At 40.6% G+C, this 25,415-nt stretch overlaps 1 protein-coding gene across 1 annotated transcript; it reads right to left on the reverse strand.

Moving 5' to 3' along the window:
* Positions 1–471: 471 nt before the first annotated feature.
* Positions 472–22,515, reverse strand: SLC15A1 (solute carrier family 15 member 1). Its single transcript, XM_039381949.1, has 23 exons — positions 22,509–22,515; positions 21,238–21,260; positions 18,177–18,261; positions 17,948–18,089; positions 15,560–15,679; positions 15,300–15,399; positions 14,959–15,049; positions 13,633–13,716; positions 12,457–12,539; positions 11,197–11,283; positions 10,082–10,171; positions 8,230–8,274; positions 8,100–8,129; positions 7,885–7,973; positions 6,652–6,733; positions 6,047–6,172; positions 4,723–4,872; positions 4,260–4,309; positions 3,623–3,733; positions 3,384–3,480; positions 2,796–2,942; positions 1,845–1,952; positions 472–657 (listed from the first exon to the last, which is right to left on the reverse strand). Exons 1-23 carry the CDS (start codon positions 22,513–22,515, stop codon positions 472–474), a joined length of 2,133 nt encoding a protein of 710 aa, XP_039237883.1.
* Positions 22,516–25,415: the final 2,900 nt, after the last annotated feature.

The raw sequence follows: 25,415 nt of genomic DNA on the forward strand, positions 1-25,415 counted from the left end.
TTGCTCCCATTATCTGTACAAAAGTACAAAAGAATTTAAGGCACATGTGACCTGCTGCTTTGAAGTAACAGTGAGGCTAGAGAGATCATGCAGAAAGGTTGTCTTCAATTTCTTGCCAAGACTTGTTTCTTTCATGCTATAAAATTGAAATGCAGTATAAAAATACTTTTCACAGGTCCAATAGTTCCAAGTCTAATTTCAATATTCTAATGCTATAATATTTAAGATTGAGGTACATTAAGAGTGCAAATTCTGCTGGAGTTTCTTCAGGATACCACATACAGTACAAGAGAGAGACTAATCTTTTTCTATTGCTTGCCAAGAGAGGCTCCATTTTAAGTTAAAACAGGTTTTCTTAAAGTCTCCCACAAGACATTATCCAGAAGAGTTATTACTGCTACCCAAATTCCTCTTACTGCAGGGAGAGTGAATGGGATTTCATAATTTAAGAACAGTCCTTGAATACAGCTTCTACATTTTAGAATCAGCTTCAGCTTCCTTTTCACGGTCATCTTGATCCTTTTTAGCTTTCTTTTCTTCCTCATCAAATTGGGCTTCAATCTCATTTGGATCAACATAGGTATAAAAGGTAGCCATGACAGCAAAAATGATGCAAACTACGAACAGCAAGGCAGCAAACAGCACATACTCTGCCCACTGTAAAAAAAAAAAAAAAAAAAACAAATTATCCACCAATATTCATTCCTCAAGAGTATTGGACCATTATTTTAGTGTTTGCAAGAAGAGAATTCAGAATGTGAAACTGAGTGTGCCTAACAAGTATCATATGGCTTATAGGACTAAGTATTAGATGTATATAATTACATATTAAAGCAACTGAGGATTGAAATTCTTTCAGTAGTTCTGTCTTCACTGAAAAGACAAAAGTTCTGTGAATGCTGAAAAGTTCAATAATATCTTTTTCCTGAAGGAACTGGAAATTGAATGAAAAGGAAACTCAGCACCTCCTTTTGGTCAGGTAATCTCAATCTAAACCACTTCCACTGCTTCCACTTAGGTCAGCAGTTAAAAGTTTCTGCTGACCACAAATGTGGGCAGAGACCAAGACCAGGAACTCTGGTCTCAAAGTACAACCTCCACCTGAAAAGCCTCAACACCTGTTTCATGCTTTTTCTGATTAATCTAGCCGAAACTGGGACTGCCAGACCTGTTTCAGAGACAGGCTTTTCCCTCTCTCAGACTTTTTGATCCATTAGGGAGTGGCACTAATAGACAGTCTTGTACAGGTGTTCTTTACCAGGAAAATCACAGCTTTCATGCCTCAAAGAATGAGGTTTGAAACCAATGGATCCAGAAGGGATGTGGCAGGACCGTGGTATGCAGGTGAGGGCTAATTAAGAATTAACAGAAATTTGATAGGTTTTAATTCCATTAGTCCAGAATTTCAGCTAAAATGGTCACAGACTTTCTACACCGTGAGGAGAAATTCACTGCAGAGATACTAGAGACTGCTGCTGGCAAGAAAAGGACGCTGACAGCAAGAGTTAAGGATGGTAAACAAGAGATAAGTGGTAGAAGCCTCTACTGAAGAACTATTTGTTCAAGTTCAAAACTAGTTTTTACCTAAATAAGTTATAAAGATTCATAACTGTGTTATTTATATTCTCTAATGAGATTACTCAGTCAAGAACTAGTTCTACAACTGACTAGTACACTCTTGCAGCCAACACTAACCTCTCATATTCCAGTTTTAAATGCAAATCCACCATAATGCGGATGTTAAAAAGTTGTGGTTGAGGGTTATCTGCCGTGACTCCCCTCTGGAGTGGAACTGCTTTCTCACAGTGTAATATAATAGCACACTTATTGCTTGTGTGGCTTACCTGCTTGCTGAGTTTGGATGCTCCAGCTACAATAAGGACAATTATGTTACCAACAGCCACAGTCAGCAGCCATCCTGCCTGCAGCACTGACTTCATATTAGATGGGGCCTGTAAAAGACAGACATTTAAGTTTCAGGCAAACACTGGTATGACTTATTTTCTGATGTTTACTGCATTTTTTACCATACAACAAACACTGGTTCTCTGCAGGGGGGAAAGAGGATTTCTTGGTTTTGTTGGTGGTTGGGATTCTTTTGGTTTTGTTTGATTTTTTTTAAATTATAAATTGCTAGAGAACTAAATAGGTCTGGAGAAGGCTTTGAGGAGCAAGAGATCACTAGTACGCTAACTATAACACCTTTAACTTTACACATACTGAGTAACTAACAGGCACATTTTACACCTTGGAAACACATGGTACACCTGAAATGAAGAAACTGAGTGCATCATCATCTAGCAAGCCACATCTTAAAATGTTCCATCACTGCAGCTTCTAGACTCAGAATTAAGGGAAGAAATACACACAGCTAATAAACTGGAGTCAGAAGACAAAGGAATTTTAAAATTATAACTAAATTGCTGCTAAAGGCTGTATGGATTAAATTGGTGTGGAGATAAGGCATCAGTATTTCCTTATTTTATATTTGAGTGCTTTCCAGTTCGGTTTTACAGCAGCAGTACAGTTCCTCTTATTTTCAATGGAAAGTCATATGTGAGGAGGAAATTTGAGTACTGGTGGTTGTCTTCAAATTATATAATTCAGCATAGCTTCATGTAAAACACTGAATCCTAGTGAACCAGGGCCAACTTGCATCAGTTTATACAGTCCTGCTAAAGAGCTCTAAAGGATATAATTGATCAAAGCAGCAGTACAGAACCACCACTTAAAAACAACAGATCAAAGATCTTAATTTTTATCAGGATTCTTAACACAAGAATAGCAAAACCTACCTGTGAGTATGAAAATTCCAGCCCAGTGACAGAGAAGACTACTTCTCCACATGTAAGAAGAAAATACTGAGGGATCTGCCACGCCATATGGACTGAACTGGGTGGAATATCTTCAAAATATGTTATATTAAGAATGCCTTGAGTACACTGGAAATCAAAATAGCACGTTAGGAACAGTAATAAAAAGTAAATAAAAAGTAATAAAAAGTCTGCACACTAAAGACACTTTAAGTAGTTCTATAATCATATACAAAGTTCTGGGTAAATAAAAAATATTGCATATGAAGAGCTGCATACCTAGTTATAAAGTATAGGTATTTACAGCAGATTTCATGCAAATCCATAGTATCTAATGGGGCTAAAGATTTGAGGCTATTAGTGATGAACATGAATTCTTGCATTATGTCATTGTTATACCCATCATTATTTTTATAGTTAGCAATGGCTTTATGTTTCATTTAACACACCAGAATTATATCATATGTATGATTAGGAGCAAGAGGGATAATTCTACAAGTGCCTTTTAATTAAAGTATACAACATGGAAAGTAATTCTATATTGTCCATCAAACAACACTGGCAACTCACGTCATCGATTGAAATGGTATAGGCACTGCCAAATCCAAATTTCTTTGATAAAACTGAACAAATGGATGAGGACGTTTCACTCTTAATGGTATATCGCCTGAAAAAGAAAACAGTTCAAACCATAGGTATAGTCAATTGTGTCTATTTTATATATATATATATAAAAAGAAAATGTTCTATGCCCTTTTCCCAAGGACAAGCATGTCTAAGATTAAATTAGGATAAAGAAAAATGCTTACGAGTGTCCTCCTGGAATGGTGGTGTAATTACTGGCACTAAGAGGAGGCAGCACTGCAACAGTCTCATCATCCAGAGTAATGTCAACAGTAGAAACATCACTATTTATAAACCTTTAAAATGCAGGAGTGATTAAACACTACGCAAAATATACATAAGTCAAAGAACACAGGTTTTACTTTCAATAATATACTGGCAGCACAACAAGGATCAAGTCTTCCCATTTAATATTTTTCTTAGGAGAACATCAAAAGCAAACCACTACTACAACCAGTAGAAAATTCATCAGCAAATGGAAAATGTAGAAAAAAAAGGAGAGAAGCAGGAGAATATTTTTTATTCAAGTCTAAAAAGAAGGTATAGACACGTAGTCTGTGCAGTTCATCAATAAAAAAGTCTAGGCAATGGAGTGAAATACATGTTTCTGATTTTAGCTAAATTAAACCCAAAGCAGATGTGCAAGATAGCTTAAATGAATCATGCCTCGGAAGTTCTTACACACCCTAAACATCAAATGAAGTATCCAGCAAGAGGCGAGCTCCTACAGTATAGAAAACTATATTAAACAAGAAGAGTCCACCCATATATTGAAGAGATAGTCACACTGCTGTCAAAATTTAGAAGCAAAACAAACTCTACCTGATGAGATTTTGTCCTTCTTCTGGTTTTGATGTAACATTGTCCAATATCTGGTGGAATAGACCATTATCAAAATACTTCATTGGCCTCAGTGAAGAGCTTTAATATGCATTATTGCATGGCAGTGGGCAATTAACAGAGACTTCAGAGCAAGATTCCAGACTTTCCACTTTAGGAACCTACTACAATACAGGTTTACTAGAAAACTCATATGACCACACATCTAAATCTTGGGGAAAGGGTAATCATCAAGGTAAATAAAATTTTTTTTTAATTTTTTTTTAAACAATATCCTGGCCTGCTCTCTACAGCTCACCAGTCTTACTGGTACAGCAAAGACAAGGAGAGACAGAAAACAAGACAAAATAAAAAGCTACTCAGAGCTTGTCCTCTCAGCTTCACACAGTCCACATATTTAGCTATCAAAACATCAATGTATATTTTAAGAATTAAGCAGACTTACCAAACTAGAAACAATGTCTGTTCCAGACACTTGAAATGCGTAAGTGTAACGTTTTTCCTCTAGCAGGCCCTCCAAAAGATGAGCTTCGTTTAGCGATCCAGAAGTTATGTCTAATTGCAGCTCAGAAGCCTCAAATATCATGTAGTCTGTCTACAAAGACAAACAAATTGCTATGAATTTCTGTGCAACTGCATACTTGTCTACAACTTTGAGGGAATGTTATGGACTCAGGGGTGTCAGAAGTTTATACATGTGCTACTTCTGAAGTGCCAGAGATCATAAGCATCCCCTAACTTTCAGTTTTGTTCCATTGGATCACTATTCTTTTATTAATTTAATTTGTTACACAAGCTTCAAAGTCACATGGGCTTTCCACAAACATTATGGAATAGCTGTTATATTTTCCTGTGTATTTCTTGCTCCATATAAATCAGGCTTACCACAACCACCAGAAAAAAATTCTGCTTAGCTACAGAGGCAGCACTATCATAAGATGAAGCATTTTCCAAATAGCAACACCTAAAAGATGCAAATGCAAACTTCATCTTTATGGTTTCAGTGTAACAGAAGTGACATGTTTAAAATATTCTAAACATGTTTAATCAACATAAAATACTTAAAACATTAATAGACAGAGTATGCCCTTCATTTTCAGGTATAAACCATGATTATATAAATTCCTTGTCAGTATACACTTTGGGTGCCCTTATCTTCTCCTCATAGCTCTGTTTCCATTTGGAGGAGGATGGAGTAGGATTTTTCCTCTTATGTAGAAAAAGGACCTCAGGCTATCAGAGATCATGCTTCTAACATCCTTTATCAAAAAGCTCCATCAGCTCCATAACATTTTGCTCTCAACAGAGCTACCAGTGCTGTGTTGTATTAGAGCCTGAAGCTTAACATATGATGTAGCCACAGAAAAAGCTCCTTGTTCAAGTAAGCCATCCCTTACAGTAATAGCAGTGACTTAACTAGAGCTGAATGGAAGGAGAGTTCTTGCTGTTAAGAAATGGAACCTTTTTAATGAGTGAAGTTTTCAACTAGTTTAAAGTCACTGATAAGTTTATGAACGTTTCTTGAAAGAAACCTCTACTCTTGTCAAAACAAACTAGTCTGTCGAAATATTGACGTAGTTACCATTTCTTCATTCACTGTCTTTTTAGTAACAATTCATTGCACAATACAAAAAAAAGAAATAGTTAAAATTACTAGAAGAAAAAAAACCCAGGAAAAAAAATATCAATTTTGAACCATTAGTTAAGAATGACTGACTTACTCCATTAGATTTTTCTTAACTTGCTGTTCCTCATCTGCCCTTACTTACCGCCTCCTTAGGTGCTACATGCACACTCTGAAGTTGAGGTTGAAACTGAGCTGTTACAGGAACATTACCTAGGTTCATTAATCTGATTTGTGTTTGTCCAGCTGCAGGGAAAACTGGAGTAGTTTTCTACAGGACAGAAAAAAAGTAAAATCAGCGCCCTAAGTCACATGGAAAAATTACTATAATTACTGTGATCTTTATTATTTCATGTTGAAATAATCTACAATCTACAGTTGTCTGAGGGATGCAACACAAATAACAGGTTTTGTTACAAGTCTCACAAGTTGCCTTAGGAAAGAAGTCTCTCATCCACAACAATGCCTCCATGGCCAGATGTGGTTCTTCTTTTATCACATGCTACATCATGCTGGCACTACCAAGGCCACCCTGCAGTTCAAGGAATGAGCTTTTCCCACATCCTGGGTTTTTTTATTATGCTAATCACAGTATTGCAATATTCTCTAGCATTTCCCATCCTTCTACTTCCGCGCTTGTATGCTTGGTTCCAAATTTAGGAGTCTTAGTTCATTTCCCCGCTAAAAACACTTTGTTCTGTATTAACAACCAAATATTAATAGTAAATACTCGCATGGGGCTGAACTTACATCTATTTGCACTTGCACAAGGGCAGCAGCAACAAAAGCCATAGAGGCAAGGAACATACCAACAGTCATCTTCTTCAGGGGCCTAGTACAACAACAAAAGACAAGTGAGTTTTAAGAGAAGTGTGAATTCAAAGCTTCAGAAGTGTGTTTTTCTCTTTCCACCTTTGGAAATTCAAATGGCCACAGGTAGCACATTATCACCATTTGAAGGGCTGATATTATTACAGAAAGTGTTCTGCTTAGCTAGGTATGCCTCAATTTATAGTTATACTTTCAGGAAATATGTTTTTTCTGCAGCTTCTTAGTATAAACTGTTACTCTGCATCTGCTGGGCTCAAATACTGATTGAACATAGTTATTAGGTTTCTGAAAAAGTCTGTTTTGCAGGAAGAAAAACCTGAATCTAATACAGTTGTTAGCTTCACAACAAAGAGACAGGTAGATATGCCTTTAAAAGAGAGTAACAATGTGTGTCCATATCATATGTTTAAATAATACTGAACAAAAGAAGTGAGAGGAATTTTTTGAATTAGAAGACATCTACTTATATTCAGTTAAGCTGTAAGGGTAAATTTAAAGTAGCCATTTTATTCATGGCATCATTTGTCCAATGTAGAGTGTTCATAAATGAATGACAGTGTTTCCAGCACATCACACACCCTTGATTCTTCCTAACTGTATGGAAAAACAACATTGCACCTTAGCTCCGTGAAAACTGTTTTAAGAACTGTATTCTCTTCTGCCTCTCCAAGCTCTCTTGCAAGTGCTAGCCACTTCATTACCAACTTTAAAAATAACATGTAATGCCCACTGAAGATCCAGCTAGAGGTATTCAGTGAGCCAGACTCCTCACTGGGACAGAAGAGGAAACACATCTTCAGGTAGTTTTAAGCCCAAAACATGACACATAGTAAGAATATATGTTGTATTTCTACGTCATATTCTTGAGGAAGGAGAGGGCGTAGACATAGGGAATGTGGAAAACAGTAAAGAGCATCTCCTGCAATCGGAAGGTTTTGTCCTTAACTGGAAAATATTGTTACTTTACTATTAGATTCTACTCTGTGGTGCCTCTACACACCACTTGCAATACCCTATATTTTTTTATATTTTCATTTCTTTTAAATATTAACCCATTTTGAATACACTACCGTTACATTAGGGCTGGAAGAGCCATTTAAAGAAACCACTAAAACGAGCTTCTGTTGAAGTCAGGTAACTACATCAACTTACGTAAAATTGATCTTGCATTTCTTGATTAAAGGATAAATCAAAGAATCTACAACTGGGACCATTATAATAATCAGGATTGGATTCACAATCTGTAGAAGATGAACACAACAAGAGGAAAAAAATTAAGTATTTTTCAAAGTAATTTTTTTTTAAAATGAAGGTCAATATGTAAATAATCTTTCAGAAGAAATCAGCAGATAGAAGATTAAATGTACCTGCATTTGGTCTGGTTGAACTGCAATACCCTGGTGAAGGAAAAATAAATAGTTTTTAATATTATGACAACAAGTAAGTGGTCTGAAAAGTGTTACTTAAAAAAAACAACAGGAATAAAAATTAACTTACAAAATCCCCATTCATTGCTGTGGCTTGCAGTGTCCATCTTGATCCCTTAATAAAAGAAGAGAAAATTAGATGTCATAGTAAATCAATCTTCCAAAGTTCCAATTGAATTGTTTTCATAAGTAAAGTGTTGGGGAAAATATGCAATACAACAAAAAAAATAAAGCTAGCTTTGGGAGTATTCTTATTCTGCAACATAAACATTTGAACAAAGCAATCCTCATGGTCCATTTAATTTCATTTACTTGTTTTGTGAAATAGAGTGGAAAATAATTTAGATGCAGAAATTAGGTGGAGAGATGGCAGGGACATCCTGTGCAGAGCACTGCCACGTGCTATGCATAGAAGGCACCAATGCACCTGTGTGCCACCTGCTTGAGCTCGAGCAGCCCACACCTCCAATACATCCATCCTTCCTTCACACAGCCCAGCAGAGTGGGCAGACAAGCCAGGGCTCAACCTGCCCTGAGCCCTCTGCCTCAAAAACCTGCCAATAGCTGGGTTAAGTGGGGCTGACTTTCAGTCTGATCCTAGGGTGAGACAAGAATTCTTATTGCTGCATCTGTGCTGCATGCCTTTAACCACCTGCAATGTACCACTGTCCAAGATATGAGTTATTATTCATGAAATGAGTATTTAGCTCTGAATTTCATATCAGAACTACCTAATTGTAACAGCACTCAGTTCACCAAATGAATGGGAGTTATAGGCTTATACTTCTGCTTGAAGAACCCTGGACGTTCATACAGACTGGGGAATGAGATGTGAAAAGCAGTGCCACGGAAAGGGACCTGTGGGTCCTGGTTGATGGCAAGTTGAATATGACTCAGCAGTGCCAGGAGGGCCAACCGTGTCCTGGGGGGCATCAGGCAAAGTGTTGCCAGCCAGTTGAGGGAGGGGATTGTCCCGCTCTGCTCTGCACTGGTGCAGCCTCACCTTGAATATTGGGCATCAAAATACAGAAAGATATTAAGGTGTTAGAGAGCATCCAAAGGATGGCAATGAAGATGGTGAAGGGCCTTGAGGGGAAGCCACAGGAGGAGTGGCTGAGGTCACTTGATCTGTTCAGCCTGGAGGAGACTGAGGGGAAACCTCATTGCAGTTACAACTTCTTCATGAGGGAGAGAAGAGGGGCAGGCACTGATCTCTTCTCTGTGGTGACCAATGACAGGACCCAAGGGAATGGCCTGAAGGTGTGTCATGGGAGGTTTAGGTTGGATATTAGGAAAAGGTTCTTCACTCAGCGGGTGAAGAGGGCACTGGAAGAGGCTCCCCAGGGAAGTCTTCATGGCACCAAGCCTGACAGAGTTCAAGAAGAATTTGGACAATACTCTCAGGCATGTGATATGAATCTTGGGGATGGTCCTGTGCAGGGCCAGGGGTTGGACTCAATGATCCTTGTGGGTCCCTTCCAACTTGGCATATTCTGTGATTCTGCATTTATAACAGGGTGCAAGTGATTAAGCAAACTGGCATCCTGATCGTTTAAGCCCTGATTCTCAACATCATTTGCACTAGGACACTAAATTTCATCTCACAACTGACAACAGAAGAAACATTAGAACTAAGAAAAATTTAAATTACTGTTTCACCCCCTGAGTCCGGGTCTGATACAAAATTTGGAGAGGCCTCAGTCACTGAATCAGTCCTGGGCATGTTCAGATAAACTAAGATTACCCTGACTGCAGAACATCCTGTAGTAGCAGGACTCAGTAACTACCATTTTGCATTAAAACCGGGTTAAAGAATTTGTTTTTCTACCCTCTCATACACACCTTTTATGTCTGGTGACCTCAGAGAACATAGAGTGATAGCGTACAGCTCTAATTAACAAGCCAAACAATTTCTACTTTACCTGCTGGTCAAAAAGTGCCCAGAACATGGGGAGAGGGATGTAAAGGAAAAGCACCTTCAACACCATCTTAGTCTGAGCAATCAGTCGTTTCTGCAGCAAATAAGAATTACACAGGAGGAATTGGTTAAAAAAAAAAAAAGAAAAAAAAAGACAATTGCAGACTGCTATTCACAGCAGAGCAACAGGCAAAGAACCATCATGTAATGTTTACCCACATACTAAACTTCCCATGTTGTGGGTACTTCTGATTATTTCTGTTAAAATAATACAAAGTTTGATTGTGGATGTGGGAAGGGCTGTGTGTGTGGAAGGTGACTCTGATACCAGAGAGACCTGGTCTTCTTTGCATGTATACTGATGGCAGCATGAGATTCATCACTTAGTGCTGCATTATTTTTTTAGGAAGGAGGCATTTGAATGACAGGCAAGTGAGGAATTTCACATATGAACAAACCATATAGGCAAAAGGAAAATGGAAGTGACAGGCTAAGGTTTGTGCTGCCATTGACAACTGGGCAAAGCAGATCGGAGGCAAGCAACATGGTTGGGGTCTATGGGATGTCAGGCTTTAAGAGTCATGGTTACAAATTATACTGAGGCCAGAGGGGATGCAGTGTTTACCCACTTCAACTGAAAATCCAAATCATAATTCATAAGTTTCATCCCAAGACAAGGATTATGGCCCTGTGCATTAACCATGACAGGCAGCAGCACCATTCCCATTTTTCCCCTCTGCAGTCATTAAACCAGCATATTTTGTTTGAAGGCAGTTTATCAAGAGAAACAAAAACTTGAGAAAGATAATGCTTGCTAGTTTCCTAACCGAAAAATTATAAGTGTTTGTATTTGTTTGGCAAGGGAAAGTATTTTCTTCATCTCCCTTGAATTTCCCTGGACAGCCTATGATTACAGAGAACATTGACTCACACATCTCTGCTCTCCCCCACAGGAGCTGAGGTGATAACCTGCAACCCCAGGGGAGCCAGCTCAGTAGCTACTAAATGATCGAGAGGCCCAAAACTATTTGTCCATGCTTGAGGCAATGGCTCAGAGCAGACAGAGAGAAGCTGAGGATCAGGGGGTATCACAGCAGAAGAGGCTTACACAGGACTTACATCATACTTCTCACTAGCCCAGTCCAGCCAGTGTTCTCTCTTGGGGAACTCCTTGCTGCGATGCCGAAACCGGTTTTTGATGGCAAACTGAGGAGAGACAGAATTGTTTAATGGCACTACAAATATTTATAAATGCAATGAGCTGTTTTGTCATTGAAGATTATGCTCCCACTTCTAGTGTTTAGAGGGTGCTAAAGGTTACTTCTGTTAACTGCTCCAATCATCTACGGGAATATTGCATTTAAGGCCTCACACTGCATATCCAGTGGAGTGCGCACTTGGGATTAGGTGAACCAAACATCTGAGAGTAGTCTCTCTCAGTGTAGGTTGATGTTGGGAGCTTGAAGACCTGTCTTCTTCAGACTTACTTAGGTACAACAATAAGTAGAGCAGTGTCATATGCACAGATTTTCAGAGCTGAATGGCTGTAAGAGTACATTTCAGTATAAGAAGCTGCATCTTGTGGATATGCCTCACACTCTGATATTGAATCTACACAAATATAGTCCCAAAGAACTCCCAAGATTTTCCACATGGAATAATATGCAAGGCAGAGGTGGGTCTTAGGAGCAGCACTCTAAGCAATGGCCAGTCACCTGTAGAGATTTAGTTTTGACAGTGCTTACAAGATAAGCAATGGGCTAGACTATAACAAGCTGGCAGGGCTGCACAGAGAATGAAGCAGCCCATAAATGAAAAAACCCCCTGATTTCAAAGTTGAGGCACTGCAAAAATCTATTGCAAATCTACTCGTGCAGGTTCCACTCCCTTCCTTGCACGCTCACACTGATATGTAACCCCCAACTTCTTAAATGCAGTGGGGATCAATATACCTCTGCATTGCAAATAACATTCTTTTCATAAGCAATAAATACTTGCTGATAAAATGTACTGGTAGCTCTGCTCTTGCCTTAGGTCAAGGCATGTTTATCTCTTACTACAGGGCTGCAGAAAGGTGCGCAAATGTGTAGGAAATGATTCCCAGAAGCTGGGATAAGCTTTTACATACCACTGACATCTTACTTTGTTTCCTTTATGTATAAATTCACTTGTATAATTTATGTATAAATCAAGATATACTTAATAAAAGGGCAGTCTAAACCTGGAGGTGTCAGCAATGAAAGAAAAGTAAAAAAAAAAAAAATAAAAAAAATCCTTAGAACCTTTCCTTATATTACGACAGATTTCTGATCTAGGAATGTTTACAGAACAGTTTTAAAAATTGCTGCCAGGGATTTTGGGAATAAAAGCAGTACTTACTCCAACGCATTTGCAAACTTGAAGCATTATATTTCCTTGAGGCTTAACTTTCTTGTACATTCTGCTTCCAGCTACAAACACGACTACAACATGCAAATGGAAACCAAAAGCAACTCAGAATTATATTAAAATAGTGGCAAATAATCTGGTATGGAAACTGTAACAGTTAAGGAGTTAGATGAGGGTGGAAATAAGTCTCCTAATGAGCAATGAATTGGCCTATTCTCATGCTATCATACAGTAAAATAAATCAAATTAATACCAGCAGATTGCTTCTATTTAAGACAAAAAACTAAATCTGGAAACTCTTAAGGTAAGTGTTCAATGGGAGGTCAGCTTGATTGAGGAATGGTCATAACTAGGACCACTTGGGACCTTGGCTCTGGCCTTGTTGTACGGGCTCCTTTTCAGGAGTTCAGGATGCTACGGCTCACATCATACAGGAACACGAGGCTCCGCCTGAACTGCAGGACTCACCAAGGTGTCCTTTACTCCCATGCCCAGGGCACATTCCTCAGCCTCACCCTATCACATGCAGGGCAGGACACAGGTCCCCAGAGCAATCGTGCAGCTCAGGCTGAGCGCACAGGCAAGGTGAGGTCACTGGTAGCTGGGTGGGCTCCTGGTCAGGACCAGGACCCAGGAGGGTTACTCTGGTACATAATGGCACCCCCCAGTTTCTTGGTCTTTGTGATGTAGCAGTCAGGCTCAGGGAGTGACCTGTAGCACAGCTAATAAAAATGCAGGTGTTTGAGAAATAATGACATACCAAGTACAGGATTTCTCCACTGCAGGGACAATTATACACTTTGCATTACTGGACTAGAGATAACTTCCAAAACACATATTTTCTGAGAATTTTCACACTACATTCAAAAGATCTATTTATATATCCCAGTAGTCCAAGAAATATAGACAGTAGTTTACAGAATATATAGAATTCAAAGGTATATTCATGCCTCTCCCCAGCCCCATCAGTCTCTCCTGGTACATCAGTCTCTTCTGGAAAAGTGAGGGCTTCAGTTTAATTCCACCCACGAAAAAATTTTGAGTTAAAAATTGCAGAAATATTCAGGTCTTAGTAGAGGTATTACCTGGAAATTTCTATCACTTTTCCATTATGAAATCATTATCATCTAATCACTGAAGTAGCAAGATGGCAACAGAACCACTTACTCAAGGCGACAGCCATCAGGACAGCGGGAACTCCAAAAGCTAGCGGGTAACATCGCTGTTTGGTATGAATGCCACATTCTGTAGCTGAAATACAAAGTAACATTAGATTAAAGTCCCAGTCAGTACTACTGATGTTTTACGTATGATTTCTGTACTTCACATTCATTGTTAACTCATGGGGGTACAACAAACCTCTCTGCTGACATCCACAGAACTGATGATCAGTATCCAACTTAAATAATTCCCTTTTCAGCAATGAAAGGTATCACAGAATGGTTGAGGTTGGAAGGGACCTCTGGAAGAGAGTTTGATCGGGGGGGGGAAAAAAAAAGCTAGCTTGCAGCTAACTAATGTCTTGATTTAGCTGTATTAGCCTTTTGGTTAAACTTTTACAGTACGTGGCAGTTTATCATCTCCCTCAGCTGAATTTGTCTTTTTTTTTTTTTTTTCTCCAAGGTAGTTTTCACCCTTAATCAGCAAGGAAGTAAAGTGCATGTTGTGCCTTATGCATCTCTAGTTCCTTTTTGGGAAAGGACAGAATTTGCATTAAGCAAACATCTCAAACACTTCTACACAGCCTTCCAGTCAAGAAATCCAAAGGCCAGGATTTCACCCCAGTGCTTCAGGGTTGTGCTTCAGGGTTATTCCAGAACTCATATGCTGTTTCCTTTTTTTTGAGAAAAGAAACCTTCCTCAAACTCCTGCCAAGCACATCCATACAGCACCATCTGTGTAAGCTTGCCACAGAATTCCATATGCATATAGATTAGCAAATTGTTTGCATTTTGTTTAGGGTCATGCTACTCTTTATAAGCAGAAGAGAAAATAACTTTCTTGTTTAACAATATGAAAAGTTATTTACCTTGTCACATGGATAAATGGGTTACTACGTGTATTGATGCTTCTGTACTTAGCATGAGCACACTTCAGAATAGCCTTCACTTCCAGAGGAGAGGGCTCTCTCCCCACTTCCCTTCCCAGCAAACAATACAACTCTTTCTAGTGTGATGGCTTTAAAGGCATTGGAAGAGGTGACACATTTGTATCTTCACAGAATTAAAACATGCATTAAGGCATACAAGTTGTCAGCTCCACCATGTCTCTTTGGATCTAGTATTTCTGATCCTAAAGGCAATTCAGGTCTCAGATTGGCTTGTTTTTGACAGTACCTCGCCTGTGAGAAGTTGAATGGCACACTGAAAACCATTTGCTAGATAACTCCAGTGTGTCAGAGAACATGACTTTAATTTAAACCTAACTAGACTGCAATCCAACACTCATCCTTTTCTGATGTTTAACTGCTTATAAACAAATATGTGGCCTTACCTCTGAGACTTGGGGTGATTATAGTAGATATGAGACTTCCAGCATTAATGGCCATATAAAAAAGAGAGAAGAAGGTACTTCTTTGTTTTTCCTACAGTAAAAACACAAAGATGTTTAGAAAGGCTTAGCCAGAACCACATTGATGAGTCTAGATTATTAAATTAGCAAGTCTATTTTCACATTTCAAGACAAATAGTTCAGTATCTCCTTCTTCAGCTACTCAGGAAACACTGCAGTAATGCATATGTCTAAACACGTACATTATTAGAGTATTACAATAGTAAAACATTATTAGAGTATTAAAATTTCTGTATAATTGAAAATCTGAAAGACACTGTTACCTGATCATCTTCAAACTGATCTCCACCAAATGCTGACACACAAGGTTTGATCCCACCAGTACCAAGCGCAATGAGGATCAAGCCAATCATGGACAGAGCACTGAAGCAAAGGAGAAAAGAGAAAAAGGGGAAAAAAAAAATCACTTTATTTTCTTTCTTAAAGCATAAATACTAGACTGATTGAAAGACAGTTGAAATTCAAGGTGTAAGTTGTCCTGTTCATCAGCCTGGAAAAAACCCCCATGTACAAGGCAACTCACATGTGCAATGGTACATTATCGGGAGAGCCATCCCGGTTGTGATCCGACAGGTCATTTATGGAACCCACAGACAAGACTGCCTGTCCAATCGTATAGACAATGGACAGGGAGACAATGGTCCTGTTGTAAAGAGAGGAGATACATTTTTTTTAGATATGTTAATACAATTACACACACACAATGCACACAGACAGTGCAGATTACATAGATAAAGCAGACTTTTGCTTATTTCAAAGATGCTTAGTAAAGAAGCACAATTAACAGATACAATAAGGACTGAACTTCTCAAAAGCTACTGTAAAAATTTGTCCCCACACCACTGCCACAGTATTCTATTCTATTTTTTTATTATTATTATTTTAGGTAGCCTTGTTTAATTAAACAAGGCAAGATGACAAATGGATTCTATAGATATCATCAGCTCATGGGAGATATTTAAATATCTTCAGTGGTTGCCTTTTTAATAACCAACTCAAGAATGCCATTAATTATATTTTGCATACGGTGAAGTTTAAATGGACTACTCTGTAACACAAATATGCAATTTACACTGATTTTAATATCACTAAACATTCTCTATGTTACTTTATATTCTAGTTGCAGGAATAAAAGAAGAAAAAAATTATAAATCTACTTTAATCATGGAAATTACACCAAAAGAGTTTTGTGAACAACAACTCTATTCTCCCACTTGGTTGTGTGTGAACATCTTTACACTCAGATTAGAGCAAGAGCAGCACTGAAGAGCACAGGTTGCAGGCTTTCAGCCTGACTTCCTCTACCAGGAGGTGCCTAGGAGGGTAATGCTGCAAAATCACCAGCCTGCCTTTAGGGTCCAGTCCTCCTTTCTGTATGTAAAAACACACTCCCTTTTAATTTTTTTGGACCTTAAGCATGTGAGTGTAGTTTAAACCATGTTCATTTGCTTCCTTGGGTGAGCCTCCATTCAACAGGCACAGATCCAGTTCCCCAGTTTGGAGGAAAAGTAGGAGAAATATGATGCAATGATAGGAAAGTATTTAAAAACTCAGTTTGCAGGAGAAGCAGTCCCAAACCCAGTGCAACTCATGACAATGAAAGTCAGGCTCCAAGACCTAGGACAATCCAACTCTATTTGACATAGGCCAGAGATCCTCACATCAAGCTTGGAGCAGCACCCTGATACAAGAGGGACACAGACAAATTCTTCTTACTTTACAGCAAAGTTTCTCTGGCTTAAAATTCTCTTCCCTGTAGCAGAGGAAAGATCTATGAAGTGGGGGAACAGTCAATCTGCTGTTAAGTGATATTTAACAGACAACGTAGAATATTTTTTTAAACAGCACTTCAATTTCATTACTTTAGTTGCCTAACAGCTTGGGAGAAAGTGTACAATTAAGGTTAAATAAGTACCAAAGGAGAAGGGATGCAAGATCTGCAAAGCTTCATCCTGATAAAATAAGTAGAAGCCAAAATGGATTTTAAAAAAATAAACTATACCATCTAAACAAGCAAGTACACAACATATTTGGGCTGCAATCTGCAACATATCTAGCTACTTGCAGTGAGTTCACACTGCTCAGACCAGCTCCATGGAGCACACAGGGCAGTGGTCACAGTCCTGGGCTTCCCAGGGCTGTCAGCACAGCAGAAGGTGGTGCAGCTGACTGCACAGCACAGATAGCTTCATCTCTCATCTCTGGGAGACCTTTGGCAAGTCAGTTAACATTCATGGTTCATGACCTTCCATAAAATCTTTATTGTGCTTTTTTTCAGGCAAAGTAAACACTATTAGAATCAAGACATTAGTAAAGGAGAGCAAGATAAGGCTCTTGGAAATAATCTGGTTACCTTTCAAAGAACTGCAGTGGTACTTTCCTGAACAATTAGCACACAGGTAAAAACCACAGAATACATGATTTAAAGACAGACTTGCTACTCAGTAAGAACTCTCACTGAACTGTCAATTCTGAAATCATACAGTATTTTAAAACTTAGTTTAAGTCCCAGTTAATTCACTATTTCATTGGCCACCTACAGTAGGTAAACAGGCTGTCCAATGTAATTATAATCTCCGGTATCTATTTTCACAGCTTGGTGAATACTTTCCTTAGTTTAGCTTGCATTTTGTCTATGTGAGAGGAAAAACATGCAGTATGCTGGGAAAGCATGCTACTACCCTTAACTGATTAGCAGAACTGGAACATTTCTTAATTAACAGTGCAATTTCAAGTCTGAGCTCAATCAATTAAAACCTCAAGTTTTGGTCAAATAAAACAAACTATCCTGGAGTAGTCAACACCAGCTCTGAAGGTGTTCAGAGCTGCTGTTTTAGGTGATGGTTTATGTAACACTGATTTCAGGTGAGCTTTCAAGATTTTTTGGGTTTTTTTCTGAGGAAGCACTCACATAAACTTTCCCAGCCAAGAGTCTGCAATGATTGCTCCAAGGATAGGTGTCAAGTAACACAGGGCAACAAACGTGTGGTAGATGGCTGTGGCCAAATTGTCATCCCAGTGGAGGAAAAACTTGAAATACAAAACGAGCACAGCTGTAGGAAGAACAACAAAACAATGGGTTACAAACCAAAGTCAGGGCTGGGTAACATGTGGTCAGCACAAGGAGACACAGTACATACCTCGCATGCCATAGTAGGAGAACCGCTCGCAGAACTCATTGACGACGATGAAGAGGATGCTCAGAGGGAAGCCAGAGCAGAGTGACTGGAGGCAAGAGACAGTGTGAGGTCAGAGCTGTGCAACACAAACTAACACTGCTCACTGCAACCCACAGCTTGAGCAAGGTTAATGTGAACTCAGTGGAAGTGGGTGGGTACTCAGGGTCAGGAGGCTGCATGGGCTTCTGTGGAAATGACAATGGTTTATCTGAGCCAAGAGTCAGTTCTCACTTTCCCCTCTTGGTCCCCAGAGCTCTACACACTGCTCATCTGCCCTTTGCAAGAGATCTTTAGCAATGCTATACCTGACCTTCAAGTGTTGCACTATACACATTTGAGGTCTCCAGCACCTAACTCTTAGAGCAATCTTGATTGGTATCTAAAAATACACAAAAAGCCATGTTTATGAAAAAAAAAAAAATCCCAAACCAACAAAAAAACCCCACAGCACACCACAGTTAGAAGCCTGGGGTTATTTTTAAACACTTGCAGTTGAGAAAAATAAACATTTAAAGTTTTCATTCAAGAAAATTTCTAGGAAAAACTTCCCATCCTTAAAAATACTCTGCTTGAAGAATTCTTAATTTCTTCAGACTTGGTAGAATGGAATTTATTCCTAACCTAAAATGGTGTGGCATTAGATGCCAGATTCACTGAACCTTCACCTGCTGCAACAGGCTTGTCAATGGTCAGTCATGTAGCTTGTACCAGAGTTATTGCCATTGAGACAAAGGGGAAAAAAAACATACATCAGGTACAAATCTGACATTATCAGTAGAACTTGAAGTTTAATTTCTGATCATCTACTTTTCTTAGTGGATGAATACATGATATCATTTCTATTAAAATTAATGGGAATGCAATATAAACATAATTCTTCCTTAAAAATCTTTTTTTATTGGTTTAATTCTGCAAATAGCAAAAAAACAGATTTTCAATAAGACTCAGAACATTCCAGAGATAAAACAATTCTTTCCCATGCTTCTTAGGTTTAATTAAAAAAATAGCATTGTTTGGATTGCAAGGGTTCAGGAATTAAACTGATCTGTATTTCATGCGAAACACGAAAAAGTTAACTTTGCAGATCAGAAGGAAAGAAACCTTACATGGGGATATCCTGCCTGACACAAGTAAATCAGAGAGCCCATGCCTCCAGCAAATCTTCAATGAACAACACAAGACTTTGAGACCTGCATGCTACAACAGGTTTTTTGTGAATACTGCAAAAGAAATGAAAGTGGCAAGCGCCTTGCTGACCTATCTGACTCAGTCGTGAGGATGTCTGAGCAGCCTGAACAGCGTTGATTTTTGTTACTAGCAGAACCAACTATGTAGTGCCCATCCTACCCATGGTTTGATAAGCAGGATTCACTGAAAAAACCCAGTGTCAGGCAAGTGCCAGTGGGACTCATCTAGCTTTGGAGCAATCAAAATTTGAGGCATAAATATAAACTTGTCATCCTTGATTTATCACATCCTTGGGCAGAAAGGTGTCTCCAAAGGAAGATCATCCGCATGTATCCAAAAATTAGTTACTTTCACTTGAAAGTGCCCATTTCCCTCAGCTGAAGAGGGCAGGAGCTCTGGATAACTACTCCCAACTTGGACACAGCTGTTGGTGGAGTTCACAGAGACAAATGCTTCCCACCTTGCCCACACACTATCCCCCTAAGCCATGACAATGTTCATGCTCCTGAGGAGACAGATGGAGAACCACACTGTGAAGGTTTAGTTCAGCAGCCATGAGATATACCGAAGAGATTTTGATTTCACCACGTTAGGTTAGTCACTGAAACAGTAATCCAGACTGCATGACTTGTTTCTGCCAGTGTAATTGGGAATAGCCTAGCAGGAGAGGAGAGAATGTCTGCTCCTGAGGTGGAACAAAGTCTTCCCCATGTCTGTCCTGCCCACAGAGAGAAAAAAGAGCAGTCCTGGACCAGGAGCTGGTGGGACCCATCCCCACCAGAATGTCACAAAACCTCACTAAAATCTTTTTGACCATTTTGGGGTTCTCACAAACCTCCCCAGCATTACATCATCATCCTACCCAACGCCTTATTGTTTAAGAGGGTGTTACATGCTGGTCTGGGGAGGTTGCAATCCAGCAAGGCTGGATTTCTCTTTTAAGCCACTAGTGTTTATGTGCCTGGTGGAGACATCCTGCATTCACATGGTGGCACAGCAGCCACTGGTGGGCTTTTACTGTCTGCCTCTGAACTGGAAGGGATCTGCATGTCACAGCTGGAGCTGAGTATGAACAGAGGCAGGCAGGAGAAAGCTATTGGTCTTCCTAAAGGTGACAAGCCTTCTGCTTTTCCAAGATGCTACAAGCAAGGAGACTATGCAATTAATCCATGATAATATATGACTTATACTTGTCCTTGTTTTGCACTATACTGTCCCCTGTTACAGTATACATGTGCAAATACACACATCTACCACCAAAACCTTTACTGTTGTAATCCTCACTGGTCAAGAAGCACTGGCTCCACCACCAAAGAGGTAACCTGAAGGTTATGCTTTATAATGCTCTCCATAATTTTGCCCTGCCCTGGGGTTACCAGCACCCCACTGCACAGCTTTGACTTTGGCTGCTGAGGAAGCCACTAAACAGAGGGAAAGTCTGTGGAGTAAAACCTTATAAGATAAGCACAGAGATAGAGTTGCTGAGACACGTGTCATTAGCAGTTCAAAGATTCAAGAGCAAGAACTACCACTGAAAAGTAGGAGTCCTAAAGGAGAGCTGGTGGATGATGACAACTCAGCCACAAGAAGGATGGGCTCCAGGGACCAATGCCTGCTCAGTCAGCACAGGCTCTTCAGACTTGTTATCAGGATGGTGAGCACACTTATGCTTAGCTAGAACTTTAAAAACTACAAGGCTGCTTTTGCATCAGTTGGCCAGTAGCTCACTATTTTATACATTTAATGTTATTTTGTGTACTGCTAAAGTTACCAAAACAATGTAACCCAAAGAGAGTCAGTATAGCAACTTTTTATAAGAGAAAACAATACTTACTGACTTGCCCTTACCTCTTCCAGCTGTGAAGAGAAAAAAAAAAACAGAAGTTAATGGAAAGTAGTAAGTAATATTCCTTTAAAACCAATGGAAGATTCAAAAAAAGTTCAGCTCAAAATAATGAAATACAAGCACAGTATTTTTCAGGATGAGTAAATGTTCAGTTTACTAAAGGGAGACTTTTCATGGTTATTAGGCAAAACATCACTTGATTGCCTTAGGTTTTTCAGGGTGTGCATAAAGTCACAGGAAATACTCAAAAGGAGTGACAAGACAAAGCATCCCATCCTACTATGACTGCTCACTCCATATCATTTAGGGTGGTGCTAGACCATCCAGCCACTCACAGAAGATGAATCCTGCTTCAATTCGCTCTCAGGGATGTTACCTTGAAGGTAAGTCAATAGTAGGGAATAGACTAAAGATGCCCTGCCACAGATGGAGGTCAAGTCCTGAAAAGGGACAAACTTTCCACAGCTCAGATTTAAAGAGGACTGAATACGCAGTGCAACTGAGTGATCCATGTTAGCAGGCATTCCCACGACCTGAAAATTAACCCAGGAAGACCTGGAAGCACAGGGGGATCCTGAGGGCAGGAAGAGCAGACATCTAAAGAGCAGCCCTAAAGTGACTTTCAGCTGATCATGGCAGGCCCACTATCCCTGGCAGCCCTTCAAGCAGTGTCCTGCAGGGCTTGCTTGGCTCAGGGGACAGGTTTGTAGGCTGAGCTTTCACTGTGCTAGATAGTTGATGTCAATGTTTCACATGAAACCACAAGTAAACTCATTATCCTTAAGATAAGACAAGTACAAGATGTGAACTTTGAAATCCCTGCTTGTAAACCAAGTATGCCCACAATAGATCTCTATAAGTATCTTTGCCAAAATCGTTATTTAGTCCATAGTTCACAATGGATAAAAACAGCTGACAGCAACACTATAGCGTTTGACATGATACTAACTAAAATAATTTCCAGAAATTATTAAAACTGATTAATCTGATTCTTTCCTTCACTGCTGTGGACAAGTACCTTCACAACAGAGACAGCAGGTAATTCAAGAATACATTTTCCTAGGGAACAAGTAACATTCTGAAAGTGCTAACACAACAAATTCAGGCCATGTGCAGGCACATGAGTTATTAAAATTTTTGGCAATGTCCCTTATACAACCCATGTGAGCAGATACACTGAAGGATACTAAGATGTTAGTGATAGATTATCTTCATAGCAACTCCTTGGTTATTTCCGGTTGTTGGCCTTTCCAGCTCACCTGTCATATTGCCATTTTTTCGTAACATGTACAGAGAACAACAGTTCGGGCAGCTCCTGTCTGTTAGCTAAGCCTTGGGACAAAAATATCAAGAAACTTGCTGTTGGTTGCATTTTTTTCCTTTCCAAATGGTGAAAGTATCACCTCTGTAAGAAACTTTACACAGAGGACATCAGAGGCATTTTTGTCAGACAACATTGTCTAACTTCCATGTTTAAGAGACACACTTATTTCTCAATTATTTTGACTTTACCCCTCAATTCTCCTTTTACATAGAGGGTCAGGGAAACTCCCAGTAGCATTAAAGCCAACATTTCAACAAAGCCACCTAAATTAGTTGAGGATTCCACCATCAGGCAGCTTCAGGTTTTGATCTACAAAAGCACAGAGCACCCAACATTTTGGATCATTTTCAGTGATAAATATGAGGTTTGCTAGTACCATTTTGGAGCAGTCCCTTTTTGAGGCAACCCTCATCACCTCTTATTCTCTCCCCACATAGAATGACAAACAGAACTCCTCATTCTCTCCACAAAACACTGAAGAGCTCTGCATTTTTCGATATAAACCTCCAAGCAGTTGTCCCTTTGTATTCCCTTAGAGATTAAATATTTTTAAGAAATGTAGAGACATAAGCCACTCAGTTCTTGGCTTTAGCACTGCACCTAAATAATTATTTATCAGTGGGTCACTCTCTCTTTCTCATACTTGCAGGTAAGGTGGGACAGGCTTATGGCTCCAACCCCTTCCCCAGCAGCTCCCACCAGTGTGGTTCCCTGCAGTCATAGGGATGTAGTGTGATGCTTCAACTCCTGCAGCTCACGCTCCATGACACAAGATGGAAGTGCATTGCCTTGCTCCATTCAGCAAATCTACCAGATTGAAATACTTCATGTGGCCAGGTTAAATCTATACACACCCACACTGTCACTGAGGATGTTTCTAGCTCCAGAGCAAGCCTGCTTTCCTGGTACCTGACTTGTGGCACAGCCAAACCTGTTGCCTCTGCTCTCTGGAGCAGCCTTCCAGCACCTCCACAAGGATGTTGCTACCATCAGGATAAGTAACTCCAAGAGTCCCTGATTCACACTTTGCTGTTCCTGAAAAACACTGACATAGAAACCATCCAAGTAAACCAATAATGCAGCAAGCTTGATATTACATGAGCAGACCCAGCTGCATCGCATTTCTCTCTCTTCCCACAGCCATCACCATTTTCACAGTTGGCTGCCCGAGTCAGTGAGACTCCAGTGCCCCCCTTGGCAGCACCATTGCCAGGTTCTACCTGCTCTTTACTACAGCTGCATGTTCCCAGAATGTAGATTTGCCTGCTGAAGATGCAATGGCACTTTCTCTCTCTCTCTTTTTTTTTTTTTTTTTTTTTTTTGCGTCTCAGGTTCCTTCCCTGTGTAAGACATGGTTTCTCCAACTCAAGAACTGCTTGCTAGGAGAGACACACCAATGTGCTCTGACACTGCAGGACCAAGGGTCCAACAAATGGCAATGTAGAGCTACACCACAGAAAAGCACTGTTTGCACATTTACTACTTGGTGTTCCAATTCAGACAAGAATAAACCTTCAGGATTAATTAGCTAAATGGGCTCTACCCTTATCTGAACGTTCAATCTGTGTCTCAATATATTTAAAAAACACTAGGTCAATCATAGGTAAACAGTCTCAGTAAAAAAGCATTATTTAACATGTGTGAGAAACACCACATGTATCTTGTGCTCAGATCCTAAGCTCCACATGCCTTGAAAGTGTAGGGTAAACCTTAACAGCCAGGGGCTCAGCTCTAAGAGCTCACAAGGCCAAGGCAACATCACTCGGCTCTTGCTCGGGTTTCAAGGCAGAGTCACGAAAGCCAGCACTCAGCATTGCCAGAAGGAGAGCTGCCCCAGAGGAAGAGGGATGATAAAAAAGGAAGAGCATCCGAAGGTGTCCTCAGACCTGCACCGAACAGCGGAGCCAGCCCTGGGGGCCCACGGCTCCTTAGCCATGCTGCCAGCTCACAGTCCGGCACGGACAACCGACTCGGAGAGAGGCGGCTTGAGGATCCTCCGGTGCTCATCCCGGGGCGGCATCCCTGCCGCGGCCCCCAGGCCGGGGACCGCTACTGCCGTGCCACCCGCCTCCAGGCTGCCCCCACCCTTCCCCGCAGCACATACCCATGTTGCCAGCCCGGTACCAGCGGAACTCTCGGGGCTGGAAAACAAGAGGGAAAGAGGGAAGGAAACTGCTGGGGGCGGCTGGGCTTTAAGGGCGGCGGTGGCGGGGCCCCGCCCGGCCCCGGGCGCTGCGGGGCGGTGCCGCGCAGGTGTCGGGGCGGGAGCAGGGGCGCTTATCGGGGGAGCGATCCCGGCGCTCACCTGGCCATGACCCGCCGGGCTCGGCCCGGGCGGCGTGAGCGCAGCGGATCGGGGAGCTCGGGCTGCCCGCTGCCCTTCTGGCTGCTAAACGAGGAGTGTTACCTGCTGTCCGGGGCTGTTTTCGCTCTGTGGCCATCAAGGAGCTCCGAGCCAATGCTATAAGGTGAACCGGGCGCTGTGCAATGCTAACGCCGCACGTTGATCCTTTGATGTCAATTGCGTGATAGAAAACTCAGTAAGCAAGTAAGCGGACTACATGCTGTGTGGAGGGCAGCTTTCTGCCTCATTCCCTCCTTTCAAGACAAGGAAAGAGGTTTCCCTGACTGCTGCTGCCACTGGTTACTAATGATCTCTGGCCTGTGGCTTCCATGAACTGGTACTCCCAAGAAGTTGTCCAGAGAAGCTGTGGATTCATCTCTGGAAGTATTCAGGACCAAGGTGGATGGGGCTTTAACCAATCTGGTCTAGTGGAAAGTGTCCCTGCCTATGGCAGGGGGGTTGGAACTAGATGAACTTTAAGGTCCATTCCAACCCAAA

This window comes from Pipra filicauda, unplaced genomic scaffold (assembly GCF_003945595.2).
Source record: "Pipra filicauda isolate LSUMZ 115617 unplaced genomic scaffold, ASM394559v2 scaffold24_size8852520_pilon, whole genome shotgun sequence".
NCBI lineage: Eukaryota > Metazoa > Chordata > Aves > Passeriformes > Pipridae > Pipra > Pipra filicauda.

Bases quoted from the DNA above. Each gene is read 5' to 3' on its own strand.
- SLC15A1 (XM_039381949.1), bottom strand. The intron at 18,090-18,176 runs GTATGTACTGTG...TTCTTCCTACAG, and splicing joins CTCCTACTATGGCATGCGAG to CTGTGCTCGTTTTGTATTTC. The intron at 15,050-15,299 runs GTAACAGTGTCT...TTTTTACTGTAG, and splicing joins ATCAGTTTGAAGATGATCAG to GAAAAACAAAGAAGTACCTT.